Source organism: Oryza sativa, chromosome 7 (genome assembly GCF_034140825.1).
Source record: "Oryza sativa Japonica Group chromosome 7, ASM3414082v1".
NCBI lineage: Eukaryota > Viridiplantae > Streptophyta > Magnoliopsida > Poales > Poaceae > Oryza > Oryza sativa.
Window position 1 is genome coordinate 19,517,177 of NC_089041.1, and position 25,758 is coordinate 19,542,934.

Here is a 25,758-nt window from a genome sequence, read left to right on the forward strand (position 1 = left end):
TAATGTGCGTTGAATTTCTCCCGTGGAATACGCTGTTTTGACAATAGTACGTTACTCCTGTAAAGTTCAGAATGAAAGGTGGATATCCCTGTAAGCAAATATTAGCATGATACTTCATTTTAACAACGCAAAAGAACCATAAACAAGGATAACAGTCTTCGTTTCAACAACACAGAAGACAAGGATCATTACAGCATTGCAGACTTGCCAAATGTGGCGTAATCGTTACATTCATCCATGTGTTATACATGCAGAATGGTACATACTACAATAGCTCAGGAGTCAGCGTAGCTGTATTTGTACAAGAGCCCTCGATATAACAAAATCACAGTACATTGAATACTTTCATCAAGTTTTCTCATCTATAGACCCATCCTTTTGGGCCTCAAGTATGTCGAGCCTTTCTTCAAGCCCGGCATAGAAACTTGCTGCTGCTGCTTAGCTCTCTTCTCTCGCTCCCTCTCCTTCTCAAGCCGTGCGGCCTCGGCTTGTTCTTGCCTCAGCTTCTCCATCTCCTCCTCCATCGCGGTCTTGTCCTCCTTCTGCCTCTTCTTATGGTCGAGGAGCGAGGTGTCGGTTTCCTTAACAGAGAAGAACATAGGGCCCAACTCTGCCAGCCACTGCGGGTCAACAGCGGTGACGCACTGCATGTACTCTTTGGTCGTCAGGACAAGCTCATGGTAGACAACATAGTCAGGGGTGTAACCAAGGCCGTAGAGTGCACTGCTGGGGTGGAGGTGGCATGGCATCCCGTTCCGGCAGTTCACATACTCCCCGACACCCTTCAACCTCGCGGCATTATGGAAGTATGCAGAGCAGATGGCTTTTCTCACCACATCCCATTCCATATGGCATGATGTCAGTGGGATCTTCAGGGTTTTCAGTATGTCCAATAGCTGTGACCTTACTTCTCGAGCCTTTCGGAGACCCTTGACATGGAGGAAGTGGTCATTACACCAGTCTCCACGATATTGGTTCGACTTCCATTGCAGGTAGACATTCAGAAGAGTTAAATGATCAGATTCTGGAACAAAAAATTTCTCCCTTGCTGCATCACTCTCCTCTGCTCGATCTTTGGGACGAAAGAAGACTGAGGGCACCGAGAGCATTGACACAATGGTCAGTACTTCATCAAGGCACTCCAGCTGTTCTCCCATGAGAAGCATCTTTGCTAGAGTTGGGTCCAACGGGAATTCAACCATCTTCCAACCTATTACTGTAAGAGCACCAACATTGTTCAAGGCACCCAACACCCAGAGCTGGTACATGGAGTTGAGGATGTTCTCCTGCGGGGGTGGGTCCATGAAGTCAAAGTCAAGCAAGTTTTCGACTTTCAGAGATTTCAGTAGCAGAACCACATTCCCCAGATTGGTCCTTTGGATCTCAGGCACTGGGTTAGGTAGCATCTCATTCTGGTAAGCTGATTCTGTGAACAGTCTGTAGCATGTGCCAGGACCAGTTCTTCCTGCACGTCCTGCACGCTGATCTGCAGCTGCTCGACTAACTGGAAAAACCTGAAGAGCATCCATACCCATCCGTGGATTGTACACCTTCATCTTTCCATACCCAGTATCAATGACATAAAAAATACCATCCACAGTGAGCGAGGTCTCAGCAATGTTGGTAGCAACAATGCATTTGCGAGTGCCCTCTTCTGCCTTCTGAAAGATTTTGGCCTGCAGGTCAGCAGGCAACTGCGAGTAGATGGGCAAGATGGAGAGCTTGGGTACAGTCTTGGTGGATGATGATATCAGCTGCTCCAGGCGCTCAGCAAGCGCATAGCAGGTAGCCTCAATTTCCTCTTGCCCTGTCATAAATATAAGTATATCCCCAGGGCCACTGGTTATGTGGATTGTCATAGCCTGCTTCACTGCCGCTTCCACATAGTCTTCACATGGTGTTTTGCTGAACATGATATTTACAGGAAATGTCCTGCCAGGAATATGGAAGACAGGCACTCTGCGGATAAAGAAATGTTACAAGATTAGCAAAATAGAAAATGGATTCAAATCTTACTAGGAAAAAGAAACAGAGCAAGTTATCTTACCCTCCAAAAAATTTTGAGAATTTGTCCGCATTTAGGGTTGCAGATGTGACAATTAGCTTAAAATCTCGTCGACGTGCAACAACCTTCTTCAGTATGCCAAACAAAACATCAGTATTGAGTGATCTCTCATGTGCTTCATCCATGACAATAACACTAAAAAAAGTAAGGAAAGGTGCTTTAGCATTTGGGAAGCAGTATTTTGATACTGTATTTAGTTCTATCAACGGTAAGAGAGCTATCAGCATACCGATATTTGTCAAGGTCAGCATCTTTCAAGGTTTCCCGAAGCAGCACTCCATCTGTCATATACTGCCCAAAAAAAATCCCAAACAGAAGCAGAAACCATGTTAGATCTCCATTACTACAACAAAGCATCAATCAATTTTTTTAATTTCCTAAATGGCATAACATTGTTCTGGCATGAAGTGTGTTGTGTTCATTTGATGTAAAATTCATAATGCTAACAACCTAATAGCTAATGCTGCACCCAAACTAGGCTACTAACCTAAGCATATTCTAGTTTTAGGAAACTTCCTACTACCAAGTGAAAAGACAAGTCATCAACCAAGGAGTATCAAAACACAAGAAGCAATATACCTTTATTATAGTGTTGGGACTAGTCATGTCCTCAAATCGAATTGCATATCCAACTTTATGTCCCAACTCAGTCTCCATTTCTTCACTAACTCTTTTAGCAACACTCATGGCAGCCACACGTCTAGGTTGAGTACAGCCAACAATGCCGGTGGTGGTATATCCATCCTCATGCAGATACTGAGTCAGCTGGGTAGTCTTCCCAGAGCCAGTTTCACCAACCACCACAACTACTTGATTTTCACGCACAACCTGCTCAATGAAATCAAAACAAGGTAATCAAGAACTTGTACCACTGCATCCTTTTGAAAGAAACTAAAAATCAACATCTTCCAAAGGAAACTTGATTTTCAAATTAATTACAATTTTCTGAAGGGCAAGAATTATTATCTTGACCTTTCTCCTTGAGGATAGCTGCATAGGTGTACTACAATCATCAAAACCATATTCAAAATATTCTACCGATTTGTTTTTGAATAATTTACACTATAGAAAAGCAACATACCTCAAACATAACAAATGCTGTAAACTAGCATAGGAAAACAAAATGAAAACTGCAAATAAAATACTGAAAATGAGTTTATAAACTTTAGTTACAAACCTGTAGCAAGTCATCCCGTACAGTAAATATCGGAAGATATTGCCTCTGTTGAGAAAGAGATTTTGATTTTGCAAAGTCGCTAACAGCTTCTGCTTTTACCTTCATGTGCTGTGAAAATTTTGCTTCCTCTTTAAAATCAATCTCACCTTGGTCACCAACAGTAGCAGTATCTGCATCAACCTGATTTTTCAAAAAAAAAATAAGTAAAGCGTACCAGCTAAACACTATTAGGACTATATATATTATGGCAAATAATCTACCTGTTCAGCCGTTTTCTCAACACCCAAAATATTTCCAAGCTTAGATCCAGCGAGCTCCCAAAAGCGTTGGCGTGACTTATTCATGCTCTGTTTTTCACGAATTTCCCTGACCAAAGCAGAACCTTTGCGTGCAACTATTGCCATATCGGAGGTTGGGTCCTTCAGTGGCATTACAGGTTCTGCTTGTTTTGTGAATACAACTCGCCCATCCAGGAATGGGGGTTTTGTGTCTGCAAAAAATTATACCGTCAGCATTTTTAAGTTCAACAGCATCAATATATTGTAAACAAGTAGTAGTAAAAAAACTTTGTGAAACAAGTATGCAGCACGCTAGGTAATGTTCTATTCTCTTCAAAATTCGATACAATGTAGCATGTACAACAGAGAAAACAGAGAACATAGATAACTCCTAATGCAGGTTAGAAGTTTCAGACTGACATAGACAGGAAAGGTGGAAATATGTGCCCTGAAAATGGTACATAACACCTCTCCTACATATGTTCACAGCTCATAACCGCTATTAATTCAATATCTGCTTGTTTCATTCTTTCTGCGACATAGAAGTTCCGAGAGTATCTACAAGAAGGATCACATGAAGCAGCCACATCTACTAGCAAATGCACGTAATAGTAAATGCATAATAAGATAAATAGATGCAAGGACCTCATCAGTTAGTACAACTGCGAGCTTACCTTACCAACATAAATAGTGTCTATTATTTTCATAAGTAAAATTGCATATACACCATTACATGAGAAATAGATAGATGCTTTCCAAACATTTTCGTAGCTTGTTTAGTGACAACTATAACATCGATAAGAGGCTGCGATATTCGAAGAACGTACCATGAACAAGAAGTATTACTTTCCTTTCGTCCTCATCATCAAATTCTGTCTGCACCTCTGTTCCTCTGACAGCTCCAGATCTCAACAACTGTCTATCCTCCCATTGAGCATTATCAGCAGTCATCTGTGATAACTTCTTGCTCTGAGCAAGGGTCATCAGACTGCCATCTTTACGAGTCTGCACCCAATAAAAATAGTAAGAAATCAGAATACAAGACATTCTCTACAAGTTAAAGATATGAAAAATTATTACAAAATAACTATATTTACTGAAAAACTAAGTGGATAATTCTTGACCATCCAATTTTTTGCAGGTCTTGCTGCACATGGGTTTGGCAGTCTTGAAAAAAGTTAAATGAATACAATTTCCTAATGATGATGCAATTTTCATAATATACATAAGGAACTTGAACAAGGAAAAAACATACATCTAATTTGGTGGTATTCTCAAGCCTTACTTTACTTCTTACCGGTGCACTTTTACATGTCTGAGTACAAATTATCGGATGTTTACAGTAAATCACAAAATGCAAGACATTTTTACAAAGGCGGAGTCTTGCTAGAAGATAGAAGTATCAGATCCATACATTCAGTCCAGCGCCACAATAGCACGACCTTATCATTTACTAATTAATCAGATATATTCATGGTTTCATAGAGGCTGTAGCTGCAATAAGTTCTACTCAATTACTCAGAACAAATAAGAACTTATGAAGGCTAACACGAAGTGCATGGAAGCACGGGAGATGTAAACAAGCAAGGAACTTACCAGCCGCTTTGGTAATTGTGCTTCCCTCTTTTTGTAGGAACTATCATCTTCAAGATACATAGAATTATCACCATCAAACATGGTGTTGTGTTCTTCACAATCATACCTGGAGTATATTTGTAAAGGTTAGAAGAATGTGTAATCAATTTGTTGTTGTATAATGATAAGAGAATGTCAAAAATCATTGTACTTTCATATCTCTACACTACCATGTCTGGATAGAACTATGGCATAAAATCAGAATTTTGTTACAGATATATGAAAAACATCATTGTGCCAACTTACTTCAGATGCCATTACCATTTTTAGCTATTATAAATGGAGCCAATAAATGCAACAGCAGCAATTGAAAGGCTTTGTTGATCACTTGGTTTGCAAATATATTTTTTTTCTATCAGACACCTACATCATCCTTTTGAATACAAAAACCAGGGAAATTTTATGAGGAAAGAAAAGTACCACGCACGATCAGCATTATAATCCATCTCCTGCATCATTTCTTCAGATATCTCATAGTTGCCATCGGCATCTGAGGGGCTTCTATCAGATTCCCTGTCCTGAGATAACAGGGTAGAGGTTATTGTCAGAATGACCAGTGAAGAAACAAAATGAGAACTTGCAATATACTATAAAGTGATCCACAAACAACATGAAACTTAAAGTTAGTTAGACTTCTGTCAGTAAATACCAAATAGACTCAATCAAGTCTATTGTTTGATTGAAAGTACATGAAATAATTAAATGAATTACATAGTAGCCTAACTGTAATACTCTTCAGACAGAAAGAGGCAGAAAAATTAAAGCAACTTAGATCAGTCACATGGTAATTTCGTAACATTACTTCAGTTATAGTTTAAGTAATGCTATACACACGTTCAGTTCATAGAAATAAATATCGAACATCCAATGACAATTATTCTAAAAACACAGATAGAGAGAAAAAAGTGAACAAAATACATGCTTCATTACATTTATCATTGTTTCGAGCACTGGTCTAAATGGTTGAATTAAATTACCAGCAGAGTTACCACTTCTAAAAATCGGCATTCCAGGAGATTCAACATTAAAAGACTGTCGTGCTAAAAGGAGGATTAATTTCTCAATAGATGTGATAGTGTTTAGGAATGTATGAATGGGGCTTCCAACTCTCTACAATGTATATAGCCCATAGGACTACAATCTTCGTCTACTCTACTTCACCTCCTGGGTGTATGGATGTCTTAAAATAATCATACCGAACTTGCAACATATGAGATGAATGCAAAAAAAAAAAACACCTGATTTTTCCTGTATAAAGGCATGTTTTGATTTTTCCTACATAAAGGCATGTTTTGTGAAAACAGAATCCTGACTTACATTTGATGCAGATGTAGACGAAAAAGTAAGCTGGTGGGATCTTCCACCAGAACGTGGATAAGAAGACCCTTTTGATGAACCAGAAGCGCGAATTGGTGCAGGTGATGGAGATACGTTATCCCATGGGGATGCTGGATATTCAAAACAACAATAGAAGTATGATTTATTTGATTTAAATTAAAGAAGAAAAGTGCAAACAACATTGAATAGCTGAGCTTTTGTTACCTGCATAACGTGGCGTATTCCCACCTAGCCAAGGAGACACTAAGCGTGCATCAGGGGATGCAGCTGCAAGCATAGGAGATGGTGAAGGATGTTGTCTATGGGAATTTGAGCGATCATCACGGTACTCCCGACGAGGTGTATCTTCCCATTCCCATCGGCCACTGTCCCAATCAGATCTTGCTAACAATTTGCAATCACAGCCACAATTTTATCAGCAAGTGACAAGCCAATTAGCCTAAGCATGAAAAGAATAAGATAACAAACATGATACCAGGTGTTCTTGAGCTTCTTGAGCTATGCTCATGCCGACTTCGCTTGTTCATGTAGTCAACGGATGTAGATCTCTCACGTTCATCACGCCTATTATGCGATTCTCTATCATCATGGTGTCCCCGCCTTCCACTGCTACTATAGCCAATGGATGCAGATCTTTCCCGTTCTCCATGTTTATCACGGGATCCCCTATCCTCATAGTCATCATATCTACGAGGAGTGCTACGAGAATGGGAACCTTGAGAACTTCTAGATTTGTGGGTCTGTAAAACGACATGAACAGAAACAGACTTGGTTAGTAAGGTGAAGAGAAAATAAAACAGCCAGATTCTTTATGAAGTTCCCAAAGTAATATGGGACACAAGTAATCACTAACATCTTGTCGATAAGATCCATCTCGGTGACTGGGTGAAGGACCCCTTCCATCCTCATCAGTGATGGTAGGTTCTGAAAATGGCGATAACGCTTTAGTTACAATGGACAATCATTTGCATTTGTAACATACAAGAGTGTATATATATAGGACCTTTGAAAGAGGTTCTCTCATCAGAGTTGGCTCCTCGATAGCGGCGAGAAACACTGCCACGATGGCCACTGCTCAGGCTCTTCTCATCACTCTCCGCAGGTCCCGGCTTCTCATCTTCATCGATTGAAGTAGCAGCTGCCACTACCTTCTGAGGCGGCGGCTTGAAGGCATTGCCGCCTTCTGCTTCCCGTTTCCTGTGCGCGAGGAGGTCCAAACCTGCAAAAACCACATCTCAGAATCAGCTCACCCGAGCTCTAGATTTTGCAGGCCTCGACGATTTCTGAGTCAAATTCAAATTGGGATCTGCTCATCAAGTTTTACACACTAATCTCGCTCGCGGAAATCGAACTCCCTAGCAACTCTAGAAATCCACTTAAAATCAAAATTTCCTGAAGTCTCGTCAAATACAGAAGCAGAAGTAAAACCAAGCACCACCATACCTAGGGCGGACTTCCCCGGCGGCGGCCGGTACATGACCCTATCCCTGCTCGGCAGGATCAGCCCCTGCGCGCCCGTGTCGTCCTCCGGCCCCAGGGTTGTCATCGTCGCGTCCATGTCCCCCTGGAACAAAGAGAGAGGAAGCGCCATCTCGGCGTGAGACCAAAAGCTCGCTGACTACCCCAAAACCCCAACGCGCTCGAAACAGATTACTCACCTCCATGGTCGCCGGCGGGCGGAGCGGAGGGCGGCCTCCGAGCACCGGGCGGCGCCGGTTCGACTGGGAATCGGCGGCGGCGGCGGCGAGAGGGAAAGAGAGGGGGGAGGGGAAGAGGTCGGCGGGTGGATTTTGATTTTGGCCCCTCCGAATCTGGAGAGGTGAGGTGAGGGCGTGGGGGATTTGGGATTTGTTGGTAGCGGGAGGGATTGGGATGTAAAAATCCCAACGGGAGTTTTCCACTTGGGACCCTGTAGGTTTGATGTTATTACAAGCTGTGTTTTTACTAGGTCGGTTAGAGAATTTTGTACTCTAGTGCAAAGTAAATGGTGGTAACGGTTAAACATAATCTTGGATTCCGAGATAATTACTTATTTGCCCTCTAAATTATTGAATGTATTCTCTACTTAGAAAAAATGTCCATGTGTTGCAACGGGTAAAGTCTATTTTAATCTTATTATATGGTTTAGTTAAGATAAAATTCAGTGTGGGAGTCTGCTTGGATATATATATATTTTTAGAAAATCATGAGCTGCAGTTAGGAATCCGATCGTCTCAAGTTAACATACGAGTTTTTTTAAACATATTTCTTATATGATTCCTTCTGTATTACCAAAAGTGAACGATTTTAAAAACTGACTCAAATATGGATATGTATTTCAAAAGCAAACGAACTTAAAAACCGACTCATACACGGATGACGTACCAAAATACCGGCAAAAACATCTTTAATTTTTATAATAGTATATTTGGCCCTCATAAAATTGGCTCCCCTTTTATTGTCTCTTTTTTCTCAACTTTTTTTATTTGCCCTTGAGTGGTTCTTCATTTAAATTTTTCAAAAAATGCCCATCTTACCCCTGCATGAATAGTAGAATCTAATAAATTATTTTCTTTAAACGGAAAAAAATAAAATTGGGATATGGTATCATAAGTATATCTTTTATTCGTTGCATCATATGTAAATTTTTAAAAAAATCGTAATAGTATTATTTTCTTTAATTAACATGTGTCATCCAAACAACACATATTGATGAATAAAATTATGAACATACAGTTTTAGTTTCATTAATGAGAATTTTTTTTAAAAAAAAGGGCAGATTATGAATTTATTTGGAATGTGTGGTACCCTCATACCATATGGGAATAAAAAGGGTAATAATGAAAAAGGTGTTAAGAAATTCTTGAGATCATAATAATTAGTTGGTGCATCATTACCAGTTCAATTACACTCTTCATCAAGCATCATAATTATGAATTTTGTAAGTGATAACAAAATATTTGCCATGAGAGAGCACCTCTTGTGAACTACCAAGGGCAAAAAAAATACTTTTATGGTTCTTTGGGCAAATAAAGAAGAATAGTTAAAAATGAAGGGTGATGTCACAATAAAGGGAGAGAGAGTTTCCGAGAGAAAATAAGGGACTAAGTCAACTTCCATGAAAAATAAAGAATTTACTCTTGGCTTTCCTTCCTTTTATTAATTTAACGTATAAAAAGTAACCTTTGAAGCATGAAGATGAGATAAATACTAAAACCATTTCGGATATTTTTGTCCTTTTTGGAACAAATATTGAATGTTGAGTAAGGATTGTATTATAGTCTTAGGCCCAGTTATTTTCTTCAACTCCAAATTTCAACTTACTCATTTTTCGTTAACACGTTATTCAAACTGTTAAATGGTGCATATTTTATAATAAAAGTTTATATGAGTTGTTTAAAAAAATCAAATAAATCTATTTTTAAATTTTTTATAATAGTTAATACTTAATAATCACATGTTAATGAGTTTTCTCGTTTCACGTGTGCTACAAATCTCTCTAAAGTCATGGAAAGAACGCTGCACAAACTACATGTAATATAGAACACATTGCTCTATGTGTCTCTCTGTCCCAGAAACTCTTGCCTGCATTCATAACTAAAAATTGTTACATTTTAGGATGGAAAGAACGGTATTTATTAAATACTCAAAAAATATATAATATTTACTTTCTACTTTATAGGATAGTGAATTGATGTTTGTTTGACATAATTGTTCCTTGATTTACTAATCAAACAACTTTAGATGGGTGGGGATAACACAAATGAGAAGATTATGGTTGTTCAACATAATTGGCTAACATCAAGGCCAAGTACACAAGGTTTATGGGTCCTAAAATACCTTATATTGCATATCTTAATCCATTCTTATTCTAGCACGGTACTAGTAAAACATTTCATGACTAACTACATCCTCATAGGTTTGTATAGAAGATTGATATTTTTTAGGTTAATTGGATACATGCCATTATAAATTTGATGTGTTTTGAGATATGCCATTATAATTTGTGTATTTGGATCCGCGCCATTACAATTTGCATGTAAGTTGAAACCTGCCACTAGTCTACATATTTTAGCCGTATTGGACATAATTGCCCCCGTCTTCCTCCTCCATCTCTCGTTTCTGTGTAACACCAGCCGAAGCCTTCTTCCCCACCTCCGGCGGAGTGCTGCCTCGCAGTGACGTAGTCCCCGGCGACACGACCATACGACCCCTCCGCGCGGTGAGACGATGACCAGGAATCCGGCGGCGGAGAGGTATTGCGCGGCTGCCCGCCGCCGGGAGACGGCGCCGGGGAAGAACTTTTGAAGTTGACGAGGCCGGCCACGATGGAGCTCCGCCACCGGTCGTGCGCAGCTACGCCCGAGCCTCCCTGTCACAGATCCACCGACGCCGTCTAGCCGGAGCAGTGGTGCATCCTGGCCCGAGCTCCGCCGCAAGTGGCTTCGCCCAGATCCAGATAAAGCGAGAGAGGGGGCGCCGAATCCACCGAGAGCTGGCCGGAGCCTCGTCCGCTCCGAGCTCCGCCGAATCTTGAGCTGGCGTCCGCTCGTCCACCTCGTATCGCCGGCTTCGTCTGCTCATCCTCGTGTCGCCAGCGTCCTGCCGTCTTCCATTCGTCCTCGCGCCACTGGCGGGGCCATGGCCGTGGCGACGTGGTGGTGGACGACCACTGCCGCCGTCTACTGCAACGCCACCATCGCCTCCTCCTACCTGCCCGTTGTCTGCCGCGCCTTGGCGACGCCGACGAGACTAGCCCCCGATGCTGGTGAGAGGCACCACGCCAAGCTCCACCGGCAGCATATATCTAATTAACCCACAAAAGGATTAATTAGAGAGTGAGTGAGAAAGAGCTCCTGCTGCTCCTGCTATACCGAGGCAACTGAGAGTCTGAGACTGAGAGGAGAGAGGTTGAAGATGAGGGTATTTCCGTCACATATATGTAAAATATGTATGTCAATGGCACCATTACAATTTCAGACAAATACCAATAGCATAGTTCTAAATAAATGAATAGTAGTGGTAAATTTCAAAATTAAAAAATTTGTAATGTTATATATCTAATTAACCATATTTGGTAATCTTTGAATGCGAACTAAGGGTAGAGCCACCATTTCTTTATCCATTATATCTATGACATTAATCTCTATATATCCCGTGCCTCATGGGATCATGCTTGTGTTGGTACTTTAGATCCATTGAGTCTACTTCTCTTCCTCAATGATATAACAGGGCATATGCGAGCTTTTGACAAAGGTAGTAAAATGACATGTCCCGCTCAAATGTTAAGCCCTTGAATATCTTGGTCATTGAAGTGGGGTAGGGTGCTTTAAGTTTCTTGATAATTAGCCCGATGATTGGTTATCTGACAATGATTATGACAATACTATGTTTAATAAAACAACCAACAAACAAGATAAATGATCAATGAAAATTTTCAAATACGGCAATCTGAAACAAGTCATATATAGAAGGAAAAATGATGAGGGTGCCTAAAGCAACAAGTGAATTTGACAAGATAAATGAGTATACATAGAAAATTTGAGATAAATATAGGCTGTGTTCGGCACCCCTTTTCCCCAACCACTCTCCCTTGTTTTCCACGCGCACACTTTTCAAACTGCTAAACGGTGTGTTTTTGCAAAAAGTTTCTATACGATAGTTATTTAAAACATCAAATTAATCTATTTTTGAAAAAAAATAGCTAATACTTAACTAATCACGCGCTAATGAAACGCTCCGTTTTTCGTGTGTACCGTTCCGATTGGGAAAAAGGATGCCGAACACAGCCATAGTTGGCGAGGCATCCACAAAAAAAATATTGGGCTTTCATGTTTTGGTGAAAAGTGCTCATTTTGATCGTCATATCCTACCTTAGTATAAAGTTGGTATCTGTTAACTCATAAAGCTCAATATGTAAGTGTGTCAGATCATCACCCATATCTATTTTTTCTATAAAGTTAAGACCCAAAGCTGAAACCTCAGTATTCCACGTCATCGCTAATTCTTAGCCGTTCGATCGGTGGATGAGATCGCATATGAACCGTTGGATAAGAAGGTCCCCGGACGAGATGTTGAGCAGTGTGTTTATGCATGCGTTAATTTAGAATGCATGTAACGCAAGCATGTATGGGTGAGATGTTGAGCAGTGTGTTTATGATCAGAGGCCATGGGCCATGGTTAGTGCCATTTATTCTCCTTCTAAATCTCTATTAATTCTTCTAGATTTTTTAATAATCACATACATGTAACTGAACAGAACCAACGCCATTTGAGAGGTTATTGGTTCGATATGGAAATGAAAATTGGTCACATATTGGTTTAATCTAAATGCATATATATGCAGTAGACCCACCCGATTCCTTTTGAGCAAATGCAATTTCAATTTACTAGGCATTTCCATCAGTTATCCATACACAAAGATTAGTCTTAGAATACTACAACTGAAAGTATCTCATGTATTTCCGCAGCAATATCAAACCACCTTTATTTTACTTTTCAACGATCAAATCCTATATGATATAAATTGTTATAAACCCCACCATCTTAATTATTTGTAGCTTTTTTCAATAGTTGATTAAAACTGAAAATTATACAAGTGTAGCTATTATTTCTTCTAACATCATACAAAAACTCCCGCAACAACGCACGGGGTTTCATCTAGTCTTACTATAAAGTTAATGCCCACTAACTACTAAAGCTCAATATGCAAGTGTACCACAGCATCACCAACTAGCAATTATTATCTAAAATGTTTTAGATCACATGCATCTGTGCCATATCATCACCCACTAGCAATTATTATCTAGAGTATTTTAAATATCATTCAAACATGACATATCATTTACAATTTTATTGTATTTTTAGAACTCAATATGTAAGCAATGTCATATCATTATCTCCACATTATTTTCATATTATTTAGATATATGCACCTACCATTTTCTATAATGTATAACATGCATTCATCTACATATCTCACGGTAAGATAGGATAAGCAAAGTTATTGCTTTCTTATGTCCTCCTTATTTTGACTTTCAACATTGCAAGCAATTTGTAGTAAATGAGAAAGATAACTATAACTTCGACGAGCAAACTTGTTTCATCTATGCACTGGTACCAACACTCTTTGCATGACTTTTTGTTAACAACGTATACGTCGTGCTGTTGGCCCCGTCTACCAGTTGATATGCCAATTTTTGTTGAGAAGTAATTGTTATGTACAAGTCATTTAAAGCCGTTGCATGTCAACCAATATATAGCCATCTTAACATACAAGCGCAGTAATCCTATGTGAAAAACATAACGAACCACTACATTTCAATCGAATAGGGTATATTTGGTGACAATCAATAGCACATAATTCATTTTTTAATACGTTGATGAAAAAAGAATAGAGGGAGTATATGATATTATTGAGCTAAACTAAGATTAGTTCAAATACTCATCTTAAAATTCCTTAGAAATTAATGTAGAATTGATATTTCGTTTGTTCCAAAATGCTATCGCGCATGGAAAGCAAGTCAAGGCGAGGGAACACCTGCTCCCATTCTTCGGAAACTCGAGGTTATTCGCGCAAAATCTCCTCCCGTCGGTCGCCCGAGGTCTGACCTAGGGTTCCGGCGACTCCCATGGCCGGCCGCCACCGTAACCCGCCGCCCCCATCCTTCCCTCGCGGCGGCGGCGGGGGCGTGGGCAGGGGCCACCACCCGCCTCCTCCCTCGCTCCACCACCACCGCCTCCCGCCGCCTCATCACCTCGACGACTTCCGGGAGCCGCCGCTGCTCCCCCCGCACCACCGCCTCGACGACTTCCGCGAGCCGCACCACCTGCCGCCCCCGCACCACCACCACCACCTCGACGAATTCGGCGAGCCGCCGCGCCACCACGTGTTCGCGGGCCACGGCGGCGGCGCCGGGCCCCCCCCGGCGCCGCACGTCGTGGCGGCGCTGGAGGAGCGGCTCGGCGCGGAGATCGAGGAGGCGCACGTGCTGCTTGGCCAGAACCAGCGGCTGGCCGCGACGCACGTGGCGCTCGTGCAGGAGGTCTCCGCCGTGCGGCACGAGCTCGGCCGCACCGCTCGCGGCCTTGCCGCTGCCCAGGAGGAAGGCGAACTCCGTCTTCGCGAGGTGCGATGCTTTTCTGATGCGCTGATTTTGTCTCTGTTTTTTTTCCCACTAAATCCTTATGAGAAAAATCGATCTATAGCACAGAATCCTGATGCTTATCCCTTGCATATATTTGGTCTGTTTAGTTCGGCAAAACTATAAATTCCTCTTGCAAATTTAGTTCCAACTTTGACTTCCTGACTCAATTGCGCTAAAATTTTATTGCGGTGGGTCTGTTTGAAGTGATTATGCAAGCATAATAACCAATGTCGTCTATTTTGGAACCCTCCAAATTTTGCTTTGTGAAATATTAGGTGCATGATAATGCGGGTCTGTTTGAAGCGATTATGTTAGCATAAGAACTTATGTTGTCTATTTTGGAACCCTCTAAATTTTGCGTTGGGAAATACTGCATGATAGTCGGAGCCAGTGGTATACTGTATTTGCCTTGCATTGTGCCTTTGTTTGCAAAGGTGAGGGATTCAGTGAGAAGAAAATTGGAAAGAGGGCAGTGTAGGTACGGTAGGGTTAAGGGCTGGGCTTGCAAGCAGAGCCACTACAATCCATCGTATTCTTGTTTTGGTAGTCTTGCAAGCAGAACCACTACAATCCATCATATTCTTGTTTTGGTAGTCTTCATCCACCTTAGTGTTGTTTCCATCCGTCTCCCCCTATGCTGATAATGCACGGAGCTGGAGGTCAGCACTTAGAAGTGCAATGCCCGTAACTCCATAAGATGTGTGAATATCCACATTCATGAATCCTGGGTATGGATTTTATTCACATACAAGGTGAACCGTGAACTGCTCACTTCATTTGAAGTCATCTTATTCTTCTCCCTCTTGCAAGATTGGTAAGCAATGGAAATGCGGCAGGGAGGGAGATAATGACGAGTGAGAAACTAAGAATAGAGGGGAGATGGCAGCAAGCTAGAGTAGACAAGGCGCATGTTTATGCCTTTTCGATGCCAAGCACAATAACTTTCCCCTTCGGATGCCAAGTTTGCACAACATTTGTCCACAAGGGAAAAAGTTCATTTTAATATTTGACAAATATGCAACCTGTCATGGCTAAGTTCTAGATTTTCTTAGTGATACACTGAAATTTGCATATCATAATTAATGAGTAAATTTAAACAGCACAGAGCGTTCTCCCTATAAATCCAGAATTTTCTCTATGCATGTGTTTAGTTGGAGGGATTTTGGTGGGTTGGGAGGGGGCCAACCCATTTTTGTAGGTGTTTGGTTGAAGGACTAGGTGGAATGGGATGAAACCAAAAAGGAATATTCCATCAATATTTGGGATGAGACGGTCCGCCAGAAATGGCCGGACCGCGCCTATCCACTTCACCCGCGCACATCACGTGACCCGCACATACCTCCATCCATACAGTGACCTTATCCTTCCCAGCCAGAGTCTATTTTTTCCCTGTTTTTACCCACCCAGCGAGAGCGATGCAACAGGAGCGAGAGTGGCGATGGTAGCGTGCGCGCCGTCAGCGACGGCCGCCACTCCTTCCTCCTCCCTCCTCCATGGTGGCTGCCGCGTGCACGCAAGTCAGCAACGGCCATGGCTCCTTCCTCCCTCCATCATGCGTGCGGGCGAGCTGCCGGCGGCCACGTGCACAAGAGTCAGTGACGGCTGCGGCTCCTTCATCCTCCCTTCTCGCATCCTCTTGCTCGTTGCTGCTGCTTGTCCTCGCATCCTCTCTCGTCAACTGCTACGAGCTGAATTCTGGAGCTGAGGAGCAGAGCTAGCTTGGCTGTGATGCTTGATTCGTGATTTTCGATTTCTGATAGTGGATAGACATCACCAAAGAGAAAGACATCTACGTATATGCAAATTAATAGCTCTAGCAGCTCTACCAGTATAGTCAACATGATATATAGTTGTGAAAATATGTGACGGTGGATTGACATCACAAAAGAGGGCATTTTTGTTAGAAAAAAAAAAAGCTCGGTGTGAGAGGTAACCTCACTAACTCAATGTGAGGAGGTATCTCTATCCAACTATCCCAACTCCATCCCTCCATCCCTCCATCCAAACAGGTGATAGGACCATTCCATCCCTTTTTATCCCTCAAACCAAACAAAAAAATAGGGTTCATTCCCATCCCTCAAACCAAACAGAAAATAAATGACAGGGATGGACCCAACCCATCTCACCTCGCCCTCAAACCAAACACATGCTATGCGAAAACTCTGTTTATTGGAGCTGTGTAAGTATTTTCACACTGCTTGATATGATGTTTGAAACTTCTGGTCGTACAATGGCATATGTAATTCTTTCCCCCCAAAAAAAATCTTAACTGATCTGTTCTTAATATCTTATTTCCTTCTATTTTCCCCAATTATTTCCACATATCATCTTAATCCACTGCCTTTAAATACATCATACTTAAATGCATATTTTGTGTTGAGTATAGGTTCAAAGCTGCATATCTGAGTGAGAAAGGTTCATTGAAATTTTCAGTTGAAGAGAAACTGCATTGTTTGGTAATATTTTCAAATGTGGTCATGTCAAGCTTATGTCTCTTTGACCCAAAGCTATCTGACTTAGTGAGCTAGTAGGTTAGTTCTGCCCATGCCAAGTAAAATTGACTTGTGCCTTTTTGGATTGTAACATCAGAAATAATTTTAATAGGTCTATGAGAGGTCAATGAAGATGGAGGCAGAGCTGCGAGCAGTAGAGGAAATGAGGGCAGAGCTTGCACAGGTTCGCCTCGACATTCAGAAGTTGGGTGCAGCAAGGCAGGAACTCATGGGTCAGGTCCAGGGGTTCACCCAGGACTTGGCTCGATCAGCAGTGGACCTGCAGCAGGTGGCTGCGTTAAAAGCTGAGATCCAGGAGATAAGGCATGAAACACAACATTTGAGGTAGAGCCTTGTTAATTTCATATGCACTTTCAGTGTTCTGAAAGAGAGCGATGTGTATTTTTAGTCTTTTTGCAAAAATATAATCTGTATATGCAAAATTGTTGGTGTTATCTATTTCCCACTGAATCATCTTAGCTATCTCCTTTGCACTTGTGAGAAAACAATCCATCGCTGTTTTGTTTTGCCATTCTCTTGGTTCTATGAACTCTTTTGGTTTGTCTGGTCAAGTTACGATCTATTATAATTAAAATTTGAAATGGAATGAGCTCTTACTTTTTTTTTGTCCAAAATGAATTCCAGTTACCCCTGGAGTAGTAGAGAGAGTGAAATTCCAAGAATAACCTTATGTTTTTCAACCTTATATGGTTGTATTATTTGACCTGCAGATCTGGCATTGAGGTTGAGAAGAAAGGATATGCCGAGAGCTATGAGCAGGGACAAGAGATGCAGAAGAAATTGATATCAGTGGCTTCTGAAGTGGAGAAGCTTCGAGCTGAGGCCGAGAAGAGGTCACGAGCTGCTGTGTCTGGAGGCAATCAAGGTACTTAACAAACTCTGGATGCTTATTTTTCTCTAGTACTCTTTTTAGTGGTTCGGGACCATCTGTGTTATGTAGGGATACTTAATGTTTTGAAATCAGATCATGTCAACCAAAGGGCATAATTTGTAAGGTTGACCATGTAGTTTAAATCTCTTTCCGTGTTGCACATCTGGAATATAACTTCATCATGACATGGTGCTCCCATCCTGCAGTGTACGTCGGAGGCTATGGGAATCCTAAGGCCGCATATGCCGCAAATCCTTATAATGCTGGATACAACATAAATCAAGTATGTCTCTTATTCTTTGTTTCCGCAATACCTATTTGCATATTCTTTCATCCTCATTTCTTGCTACTTTTGAAGCCACATCCCCAGGCAAACACTGCTGATTCCGGCTCCCAGTTTGGGCCTGGCTCAACGCACGCTCCCTGGGGTGCCTATGACATGCAGAGAGCTACTGGACGGAGATGATTTTTTTTTCAGGTGTGTTCAGCAAATTACAAAAGCATACTTTTCTGGGACAAACCTAACAGCTTTCATGCAATGGTGAATCATGAATGTATTACTTACTAGTATACTCTACTGTGAGTTGTGCTGTACATGTATTACCTCCGTTTCAAAATGTTGCAACCTAGGACGTGATTTATCCTAATACAACAAATCTAGACAAAAGTTCTATCCAGATTTGTTGTTCTACGATGGGTCAAATCTGTCAAATCCCATGATGCTGATGGAGACTGCAGATTTGCGTCGATGTGCATTTTCCACGCTAGAGGCATCCATTTCTGGCGCAGCAATCTCTTTCGATCGATCTATGGACGAGTGCGGGCGAGATTCGTTGAGAAACATAATGGATGATTTGTGATGTCGGAATTCCTGTACAGGAACAGTCACGCTGCAGGAATTGGAGGAATTGTGAAGATTGTGCAAACAATAAGGTTTCACAGGAGGAAAAAAAGAGTTAAACTTGTGAATTATCCCATTAAACAACGCGGTGTTTTATTCTTCATCATTGTGACCATACGTCAAATTCGACAACTAATCTTGTGGGCCAAATAAGCATTTTGAATTCTGAGCAGACAATGACGCTACTTATGCATTCAACAGGAAAGCACACAAAGACGTTATGGAACAGAATCATCAATCAATAAACATCATTAGAGAAAGCACACAAATACGTTACGGAAGGGAATCATCAATCAATAAGCACATCATTAGCGAAAGAATTTGGTACATAAATAACTTTACATTCGAAAGGCATCATCATGAATGGCCAAAGCTTTTAGTCTACTGTCTAATCTGCTGCCAGGAAAACATGTATACTGATCACAAGTTACTAAAACATGTACAAGGTAGAACAAAGAACATACCAGTCATACGGCCTAAACAACTCCAAAAGGACCAAAAATCATGGCAGTCCCAAACCAAATTACAGATTTTAGCAGCGCAAATCTAGATTTTCAACTAGCATTTGGCGGTTTATGCTTGCGGGAAGACTTTGTTTGGCGGGATATTTTCACGCCTCTCCACGTAGGCAGCCGGGAACCATCCTGCCACCCCCTTGCATTCTCCTTCGGCCCAACCATTCGGAGCAATCTAGAGCAGATACAAATGAAAAGGCAATTAGATGGTAAATTTGGATTGAGGTCTTAATGCACTAGACAATTCAGCACCATTGTTTGTTGGACCAATCGATTCAACCCTACCCAACTTTGTACATCATCTGGTTATTCCCTCGTTGATTGACAAGCTAATTTATTCCTGAAAGAAGGACAATCACTAGCTACTACATGATCAGGACAAGCCTCCAGAGACTAATTGGTTCCATTGCCAGAGGAAGTAAGGCACTAATTGGTCATCTAGTCTAGAGACTATTGAAAATCACTTAAGATTCTTTCTGCGGGCAATGGGGGCAGTGATTAAACTGATTATCACACTACTTCGCAGATGAAATGATTATTAGGACACTGACCTGACGAACAACGACATAATCACCAACAATTAAACTCAACTCCTTTTCTGTGGTACCATTGAAGTTATGCACCGCCTGCAGCAACAAGAAGGTTCAATGCACATGACATGTAAAATATGGTATAATTGCTTGGTAATGTCAGTTACTCATGTTAACCTCAGCAAGGAAGTACTGGGCCTTCTCAGCACGCTTATGGGAATGAATAGTAGGCGGTGCAGATTCTCTCTTTTGCTTTTCAGAGGACATCTAGAAATAAGAATTATGCAAAATTCAGAAATGCAAGAGATTTTGACAGTTTACATGATAAGCAGAGTGAAAATTCTACCTCAGCTTCAACATCATCAAGTATAGCAGCTAACCTCAAATGAAATAACTTTTCTGCTTCTACCTTCAACAGGATAAGTGACAAAGGATAAGAATCAAATGAAACAACTCAATGGTGATAGATGAATTATATGCTAGAGGCAGGCAACATTACCATGCCAACCAGGCGCTGAAGAGTTATCCTTTGCTGCTGAGATTCAACAGCGGCAAGTGCAGCAGCAGCTTCCTTTCCTAACACAGCCATGCTTGCTTTGTGCTCTATCATTTTAGATTCAGACTGTTGAAGCTTCGTAGTGTGCTCAGCAAGTGGAGCTTCTCGTACCCGTTGCTTCCTTCTAGCAATTTCAGCAGACTGTATGACAAACAAGAGGGTTAAGATACATAATGGGGAAAAGTATTCTATGAAGCATAGAAGTAGCAATAGTAAGATTGCTTGCTTGCAATATGGAACAAGTTGCTAATACATACAAGGATCTCAGCTTCATGTCTCATCCGGCTATAACGTTGTGCAAGACCACGAGCATCTTCCAGGGGAGCGCCTGCAGCCATAGCCCTCAATGGATCTATAGTCTGAAATTCAAAATAAATGGAAGTATATTTGTAAAATACATTGAAGGACCAATGCAATACTACAGATCTTAAATTTCTAGAGATCTTTAATTGAAGGCTAAGCCCCAGTATGCACTGAAAAAGAATGACAAAAACTGCATCTTCAAAATAATGGTGAATTGGTGATCGCTTGCATGACAACTATATAAATCACGTGCACCAAAAGGTAAAGGGAAAATGTTGTATGGTGTTTTATTTCCAGGCTTAGATCAATAGACCTAGAAAATTGTGTCTAAGAGAGAAGATAGGGCAAAAATTGGGACCAGGCGGTGAGACATCATTACTGCTTGGTTTTAATGCACCGACAAGTTTCCAATTATTGAATAGGATGAACCAGCATAAAAATTCGGATTCCACAATCATCAGCCTAAAGGACTTCCAGCATATTCAATATGCTGGACTGTAAATGAGATCTCTAGTGGTCCCTTCCATCAGTACACTTTTAGGATATACTCCAATGTAAAGATATGAACTGGATGAGATCCATCAGTATATACATATCTAGGCTTGAGTATGCATGTGCACTTCTCAGCACATAAACATTTCATTGCAAATTCCAGTACATTCTCTCTACTCCAGCCTAAGTGATTGAGTGCTAGGCTGACTGCATTATGTTGGTGATATAACAAAAAAAGGACAGTTATTTCTTGCTATGGCCCAAAAAGTCGCTAGGCGCCAGATGGTTGGAAGAGCAAGTGCCTAGTGACTAGGGGCACCAATATGCAGTCTAGGCAGCTCCTAGAACCAAGTTGACTAGCGGCTTCCAACCAATTAGCAAGCATATGACATACAAGAAAGATACTAGAACATCAATATAAAAATACTAGAGCCCTCAAGGCTGGGCAGCAGCATAATGCACCATCAAATGCCAAATTGAGGCAGCTACCCTGTGCCTAGCACCGACTTTTAGAACACTGGTAGTAGCAAGGCTCTTTTTGTAGACTAGTAGCTCCTCGTACAGCTACCAGAGAGATACACCTATCTATTGAGGCATACAAGAATAACAAAAGAAGGGTTCAAAATACCATATATATGTACATACTAAGAAAAACCACCGATTGACAACATAAATGCAGGGTACAGAGAAATAAACATTACTGTGCACAAGCCAGCAAAATTTGTCTGTGTGAGAACAGTACTAATTAACATCCAAAAAAGTTACCTGAGAAGATAAAATTCTATTAAATTCTTCGTACTCTTTCTCAACATTTCTTAGAGCACCTCCATACAGAGATGCTGCTTTTGCAAGGGCTTCATCACTAGCACTACTTTCACCTCCATATCTATAACAATCCTCTGAAAATTTTGTTCCTGTGACCAAAAGAAAGAAAAATGTATACCGGTATCACTCGTAAGATGTTGAATTTGGGGGGATTCGAGCAGATCATGCAATGCTATTCTTTTTGAAAAAGGATTCCTTGCATACATTTTTAACCATTGCCTTGTCTTCACAAAAAAGGTCTCAGGCTCAAGAAATTCAAATTTTTATTTGATAGTCATATTCTTTTGTCACATATTCATCCTCTGATTTTGCAAGTTGAGAGAACATTTCTCAATTCCCAAAAGCCCCTTCACAACATTTACTGGCAGCCCAATCAAAAAGTGGTAATAAATATTATCAAGTTAGCAGGATCCGATAATCGATAGCGAAGTTTCCATTCTAGTACATTTAGCTAAAGATAGCACCATTCATGATGAGCACGTCCTACTCCTATTATGATGTCATCACATGGTTTTTGTGGGTATTGTCATTCCTCGTTTTCCCATTGGTGTTCTGGCCACGTGAAACATGATAAATCATGCTCTCAGACAAAGAAGGTGAAGTTTAGAAGTTTGGATCAGGTGATTTTACAGCCAGCTCATCCCTCAAATTAAACACCTCATATTCTGGAAGGTAGAGAGGTTCTATCATCTGATCCTCATTAATATTCCCACCATTCAAGCATAAAAATGATGGAAAAGCATGCAAATCCAAACATGACATAATAAGCTAACAGAGGATGGAAGGCATGAACCACATACCCACTTCAACATGCCTGATTCCAATAGAAACCAAACCTTCAGCCGCTCGAACAATGTCCTTTTGGAAATCCTGTTAGCATATATGCACGCATTGAGTTTAATAACTGAAAATGGAATTCTTGGGAAGTATTTCACGTAATCATGCAAATATTCTCTTCTGTATTAATGTCTTAAAAACATTGTGTAATGAACTGAATAAATCAGACATGTCAAATGAAATACACCAGCAATATATCAATAACATAAATGCAAGATTAATTTGCTGCCAGCTGATCATATTACATAGGTATGTATTTTATGCTATCTGCAATTCTCCTTCCTTACCCTTCCAGAACGAGTAGAAGTGTACAATTTCTCAAGCTGTTGATGTCTCTGTAATTCAACTTCATCAATTACAACAGCGTCTGAATGTTCATAGCCCGTAGTACTGAACTGCTTTATCACAGCCTGAAATGTAAACATGTAAGCAAAGAAGACTTGACCATGAATATAGCACATGAAGCACTAGCAGACACTTCCAAGAAGAAAATATTTAGTCATTTACAGAGAGCGGCATGGTTTTATAAGTGACAACTAAGCCAAATTAAAGCTTCCCATGGATATAATTGCACTATGACAATTGTATCAAATTGTCAATTGGGCGACCGAGCCTAATAAAGGAAGGTTAACGTACGTGATGTCTTCCATTTGTAAGAATTGCGAACATACCCGACCGACAGACTGAGTAACTTGGATAAAAACTAAAATTACACATAATGTTAATGTTTACAAGCATATGTTGCCCCTCATTACAAAATTACTCCTGTATTAAGAGTAAATTCCACAAAACTACATATACTTTGACCAAAACATCGCAAAAATACAGATTTAACACCAAATTTTTCACATAACTACAGATTTTAGAGTTTAAACCCTTAACACTAATGTTATCTTCAAGCTATAAAATGTTGTAGTTTTGTGATTATACTGGTGCTAAACTTGTAGTTTTGTGACAATGTTGCTATTAAATCTGTAGTTTGTGATACTTTATCTTAATGGTTACACTCTGGTGGAAAATATATTTAATCTAAAATCAGTAACAATCTAACAGCTGGCAAACAGAAGGGGAAACTATATCTAAAAAGGATAAAAAATAGCTCTTAGTTTCACATTTCAACCACCACCCAGAGAACAGATCAGGCGATACAAGAATAGTAATTCACAGCTTAAATCTGATATCCCAGGGACAAAAAATTCCTGCAACAGCGAGCCATCTCGTCGCCATTTCTATTTGGTTTTCTCATGGCGCAGAACCCTCCGACTAAGTCCAAAACGGAAACGGAGAAATCGCACCCGCTACAAAATTAACCATTCCTTCCCCCTAACAAACACTGAGACTGAAGGGCCCCAGATCTGGGATCCGAACCTGCTGCTGCTTGGCGACCTGCTCCTTGAACTTGCTCGCCTGCTTCCTCAGCACATCCATCCCTCTCCCTCCCCTTCCCTCACTGAAGCGGACGTCGTGCTGCGACCGAGACGAGGAAGAAGCGAAGCGGGGGTTGGGGGAAGAGCGCGAAGGTAGTAGGGCTAACCCTAATCCTCGCTAGTTAGAAACGGAGGAGGAGGAGGAACTGGAAGCGCGAGGGGGCGGCGAGGAAGGAAGAGGTTGGCCGTGTGGCGGCCGGCGACGCGGCGGGCGCTCGGCGAACGGAGGAGGCGGGGCGGCGGAGCGAGAGCAGAGACAGACAGAAAGCGAGCGCGAGAGCCGAGAGAGGGAGCGACCCCGATGCGAGAGAGAGGAGCAGTTGGGCCGGAGTCAGCCCGGATGGGTGGATGGGATGGCCACCAACCAAACAATTTTTCTTTTTTCTTTTTGGTAGAACTAGAAAGAAAACAAATTTTAATACTCCCTCCATTCCAGGTTTTAACACGTTTTGATTTTAGTGAAAGTCAAACTACTCTAAGTTTAACTAATTTTATAGAAAAAGTAGTACTCATATTTTTAACCCAAGACTAATATATTATGAAAATTTATTCAATTATAGATTTAATGAAACTATGATGGTATTATAAATATTACTATTTTTTTCCTCAAACTTAGAGTAGTTTGACTTTGAATAAAGTTAAAACGTCTTATAACCTGAAACGGAGGGAGTAGTACTAAACCATTTACAGATATACTAGTAGTACAAAGTTATTGAAAATAAAGAAAATATTTACAAAATTTATTTGAAAAGGTGCTACTAGTACTTTAATTTTGAAGTAAATTGCATCAGCGGTACACGAGCTTGTTAGGTGAGTGTAATCTAGTGTATGAACTTATAAAATACTCGTTTTGGTACATAAAGTTATCTTGCACGTGCAAACTAAGGTCAAAAGGACATTACATAACTAATTTTGTTGATTTATGTGCTAATTAGGATACTACGTAAACATATACTCCCTCCATTTCGCAATGCAAGTCATTCTAGCATTTTCCACATTCATATTGATGTTAATGAATTTAAACAGATATAAATGCTAGAATGACTTACACTGTGAAATGGATGAAGTGTATGAGAAGGTTGCTACTTAGACATACACATGTTCAATAAAAAGATAGAATGAGATATAGTGATGTAGAGAAAGATATAAAAAAACCGAGCAATGATACAAGGATTAGAAACAAACGAAATTCAAAATAAAGTAGAGAACAAATTTATAAATATTTATACTCACTATATGTATCCACGCCACATCTTAATCAACATCAGCTATGTAAAATTAACCTTGCCAAGCTATTTTAGACCTAGTTCGCACGGATCAGATAAGTTTGTGTATCAAAACGAGCATTTTGCAAGTTCATGTACTAAAT

At 40.7% G+C, this 25,758-nt stretch overlaps 3 protein-coding genes across 3 annotated transcripts; 1 reads left to right on the forward strand and 2 right to left on the reverse strand.

Moving 5' to 3' along the window:
- Window positions 1–174: 174 nt before the first annotated feature.
- Window positions 175–8,314, reverse strand: LOC4343339 (pre-mRNA-splicing factor ATP-dependent RNA helicase DEAH7). The gene is made up of 16 exons (XM_015791727.3): window positions 8,152–8,314; window positions 7,937–8,057; window positions 7,497–7,712; window positions 7,347–7,417; window positions 6,969–7,233; window positions 6,698–6,877; window positions 6,473–6,603; window positions 5,576–5,673; window positions 5,117–5,222; window positions 4,348–4,525; window positions 3,503–3,732; window positions 3,243–3,422; window positions 2,645–2,893; window positions 2,295–2,356; window positions 2,048–2,200; window positions 175–1,959 (listed from the first exon to the last, which is right to left on the reverse strand). Exons 1-16 carry the CDS (start codon window positions 8,155–8,157, stop codon window positions 363–365), a joined length of 3,843 nt encoding a protein of 1,280 aa, XP_015647213.1. The 5' UTR covers window positions 8,158–8,314; the 3' UTR covers window positions 175–362.
- Window positions 8,315–14,027: 5,713 nt separating this feature from the next.
- On the forward strand, window positions 14,028–18,680 carry LOC4343340 (protein FLX-like 1). The gene is made up of 5 exons (XM_015792098.2): window positions 14,028–14,601; window positions 17,224–17,456; window positions 17,843–17,997; window positions 18,210–18,286; window positions 18,362–18,680. Exons 1-5 carry the CDS (start codon window positions 14,104–14,106, stop codon window positions 18,467–18,469), a joined length of 1,071 nt encoding a protein of 356 aa, XP_015647584.1. The 5' UTR covers window positions 14,028–14,103; the 3' UTR covers window positions 18,470–18,680.
- A 497-nt stretch (window positions 18,681–19,177) lies between these two features.
- LOC4343341 (SH3 domain-containing protein 3) lies at window positions 19,178–24,664 on the reverse strand. The gene is made up of 10 exons (XM_015792099.2): window positions 24,331–24,664; window positions 23,250–23,372; window positions 22,926–22,995; window positions 22,066–22,214; window positions 20,763–20,864; window positions 20,449–20,646; window positions 20,296–20,358; window positions 20,127–20,216; window positions 19,971–20,045; window positions 19,178–19,594 (listed from the first exon to the last, which is right to left on the reverse strand). The coding sequence occupies exons 1-10, from the start codon at window positions 24,388–24,390 to the stop codon at window positions 19,478–19,480; spliced, it is 1,047 nt and encodes a 348-aa protein (XP_015647585.1). The 5' UTR covers window positions 24,391–24,664; the 3' UTR covers window positions 19,178–19,477.
- Window positions 24,665–25,758: the final 1,094 nt, after the last annotated feature.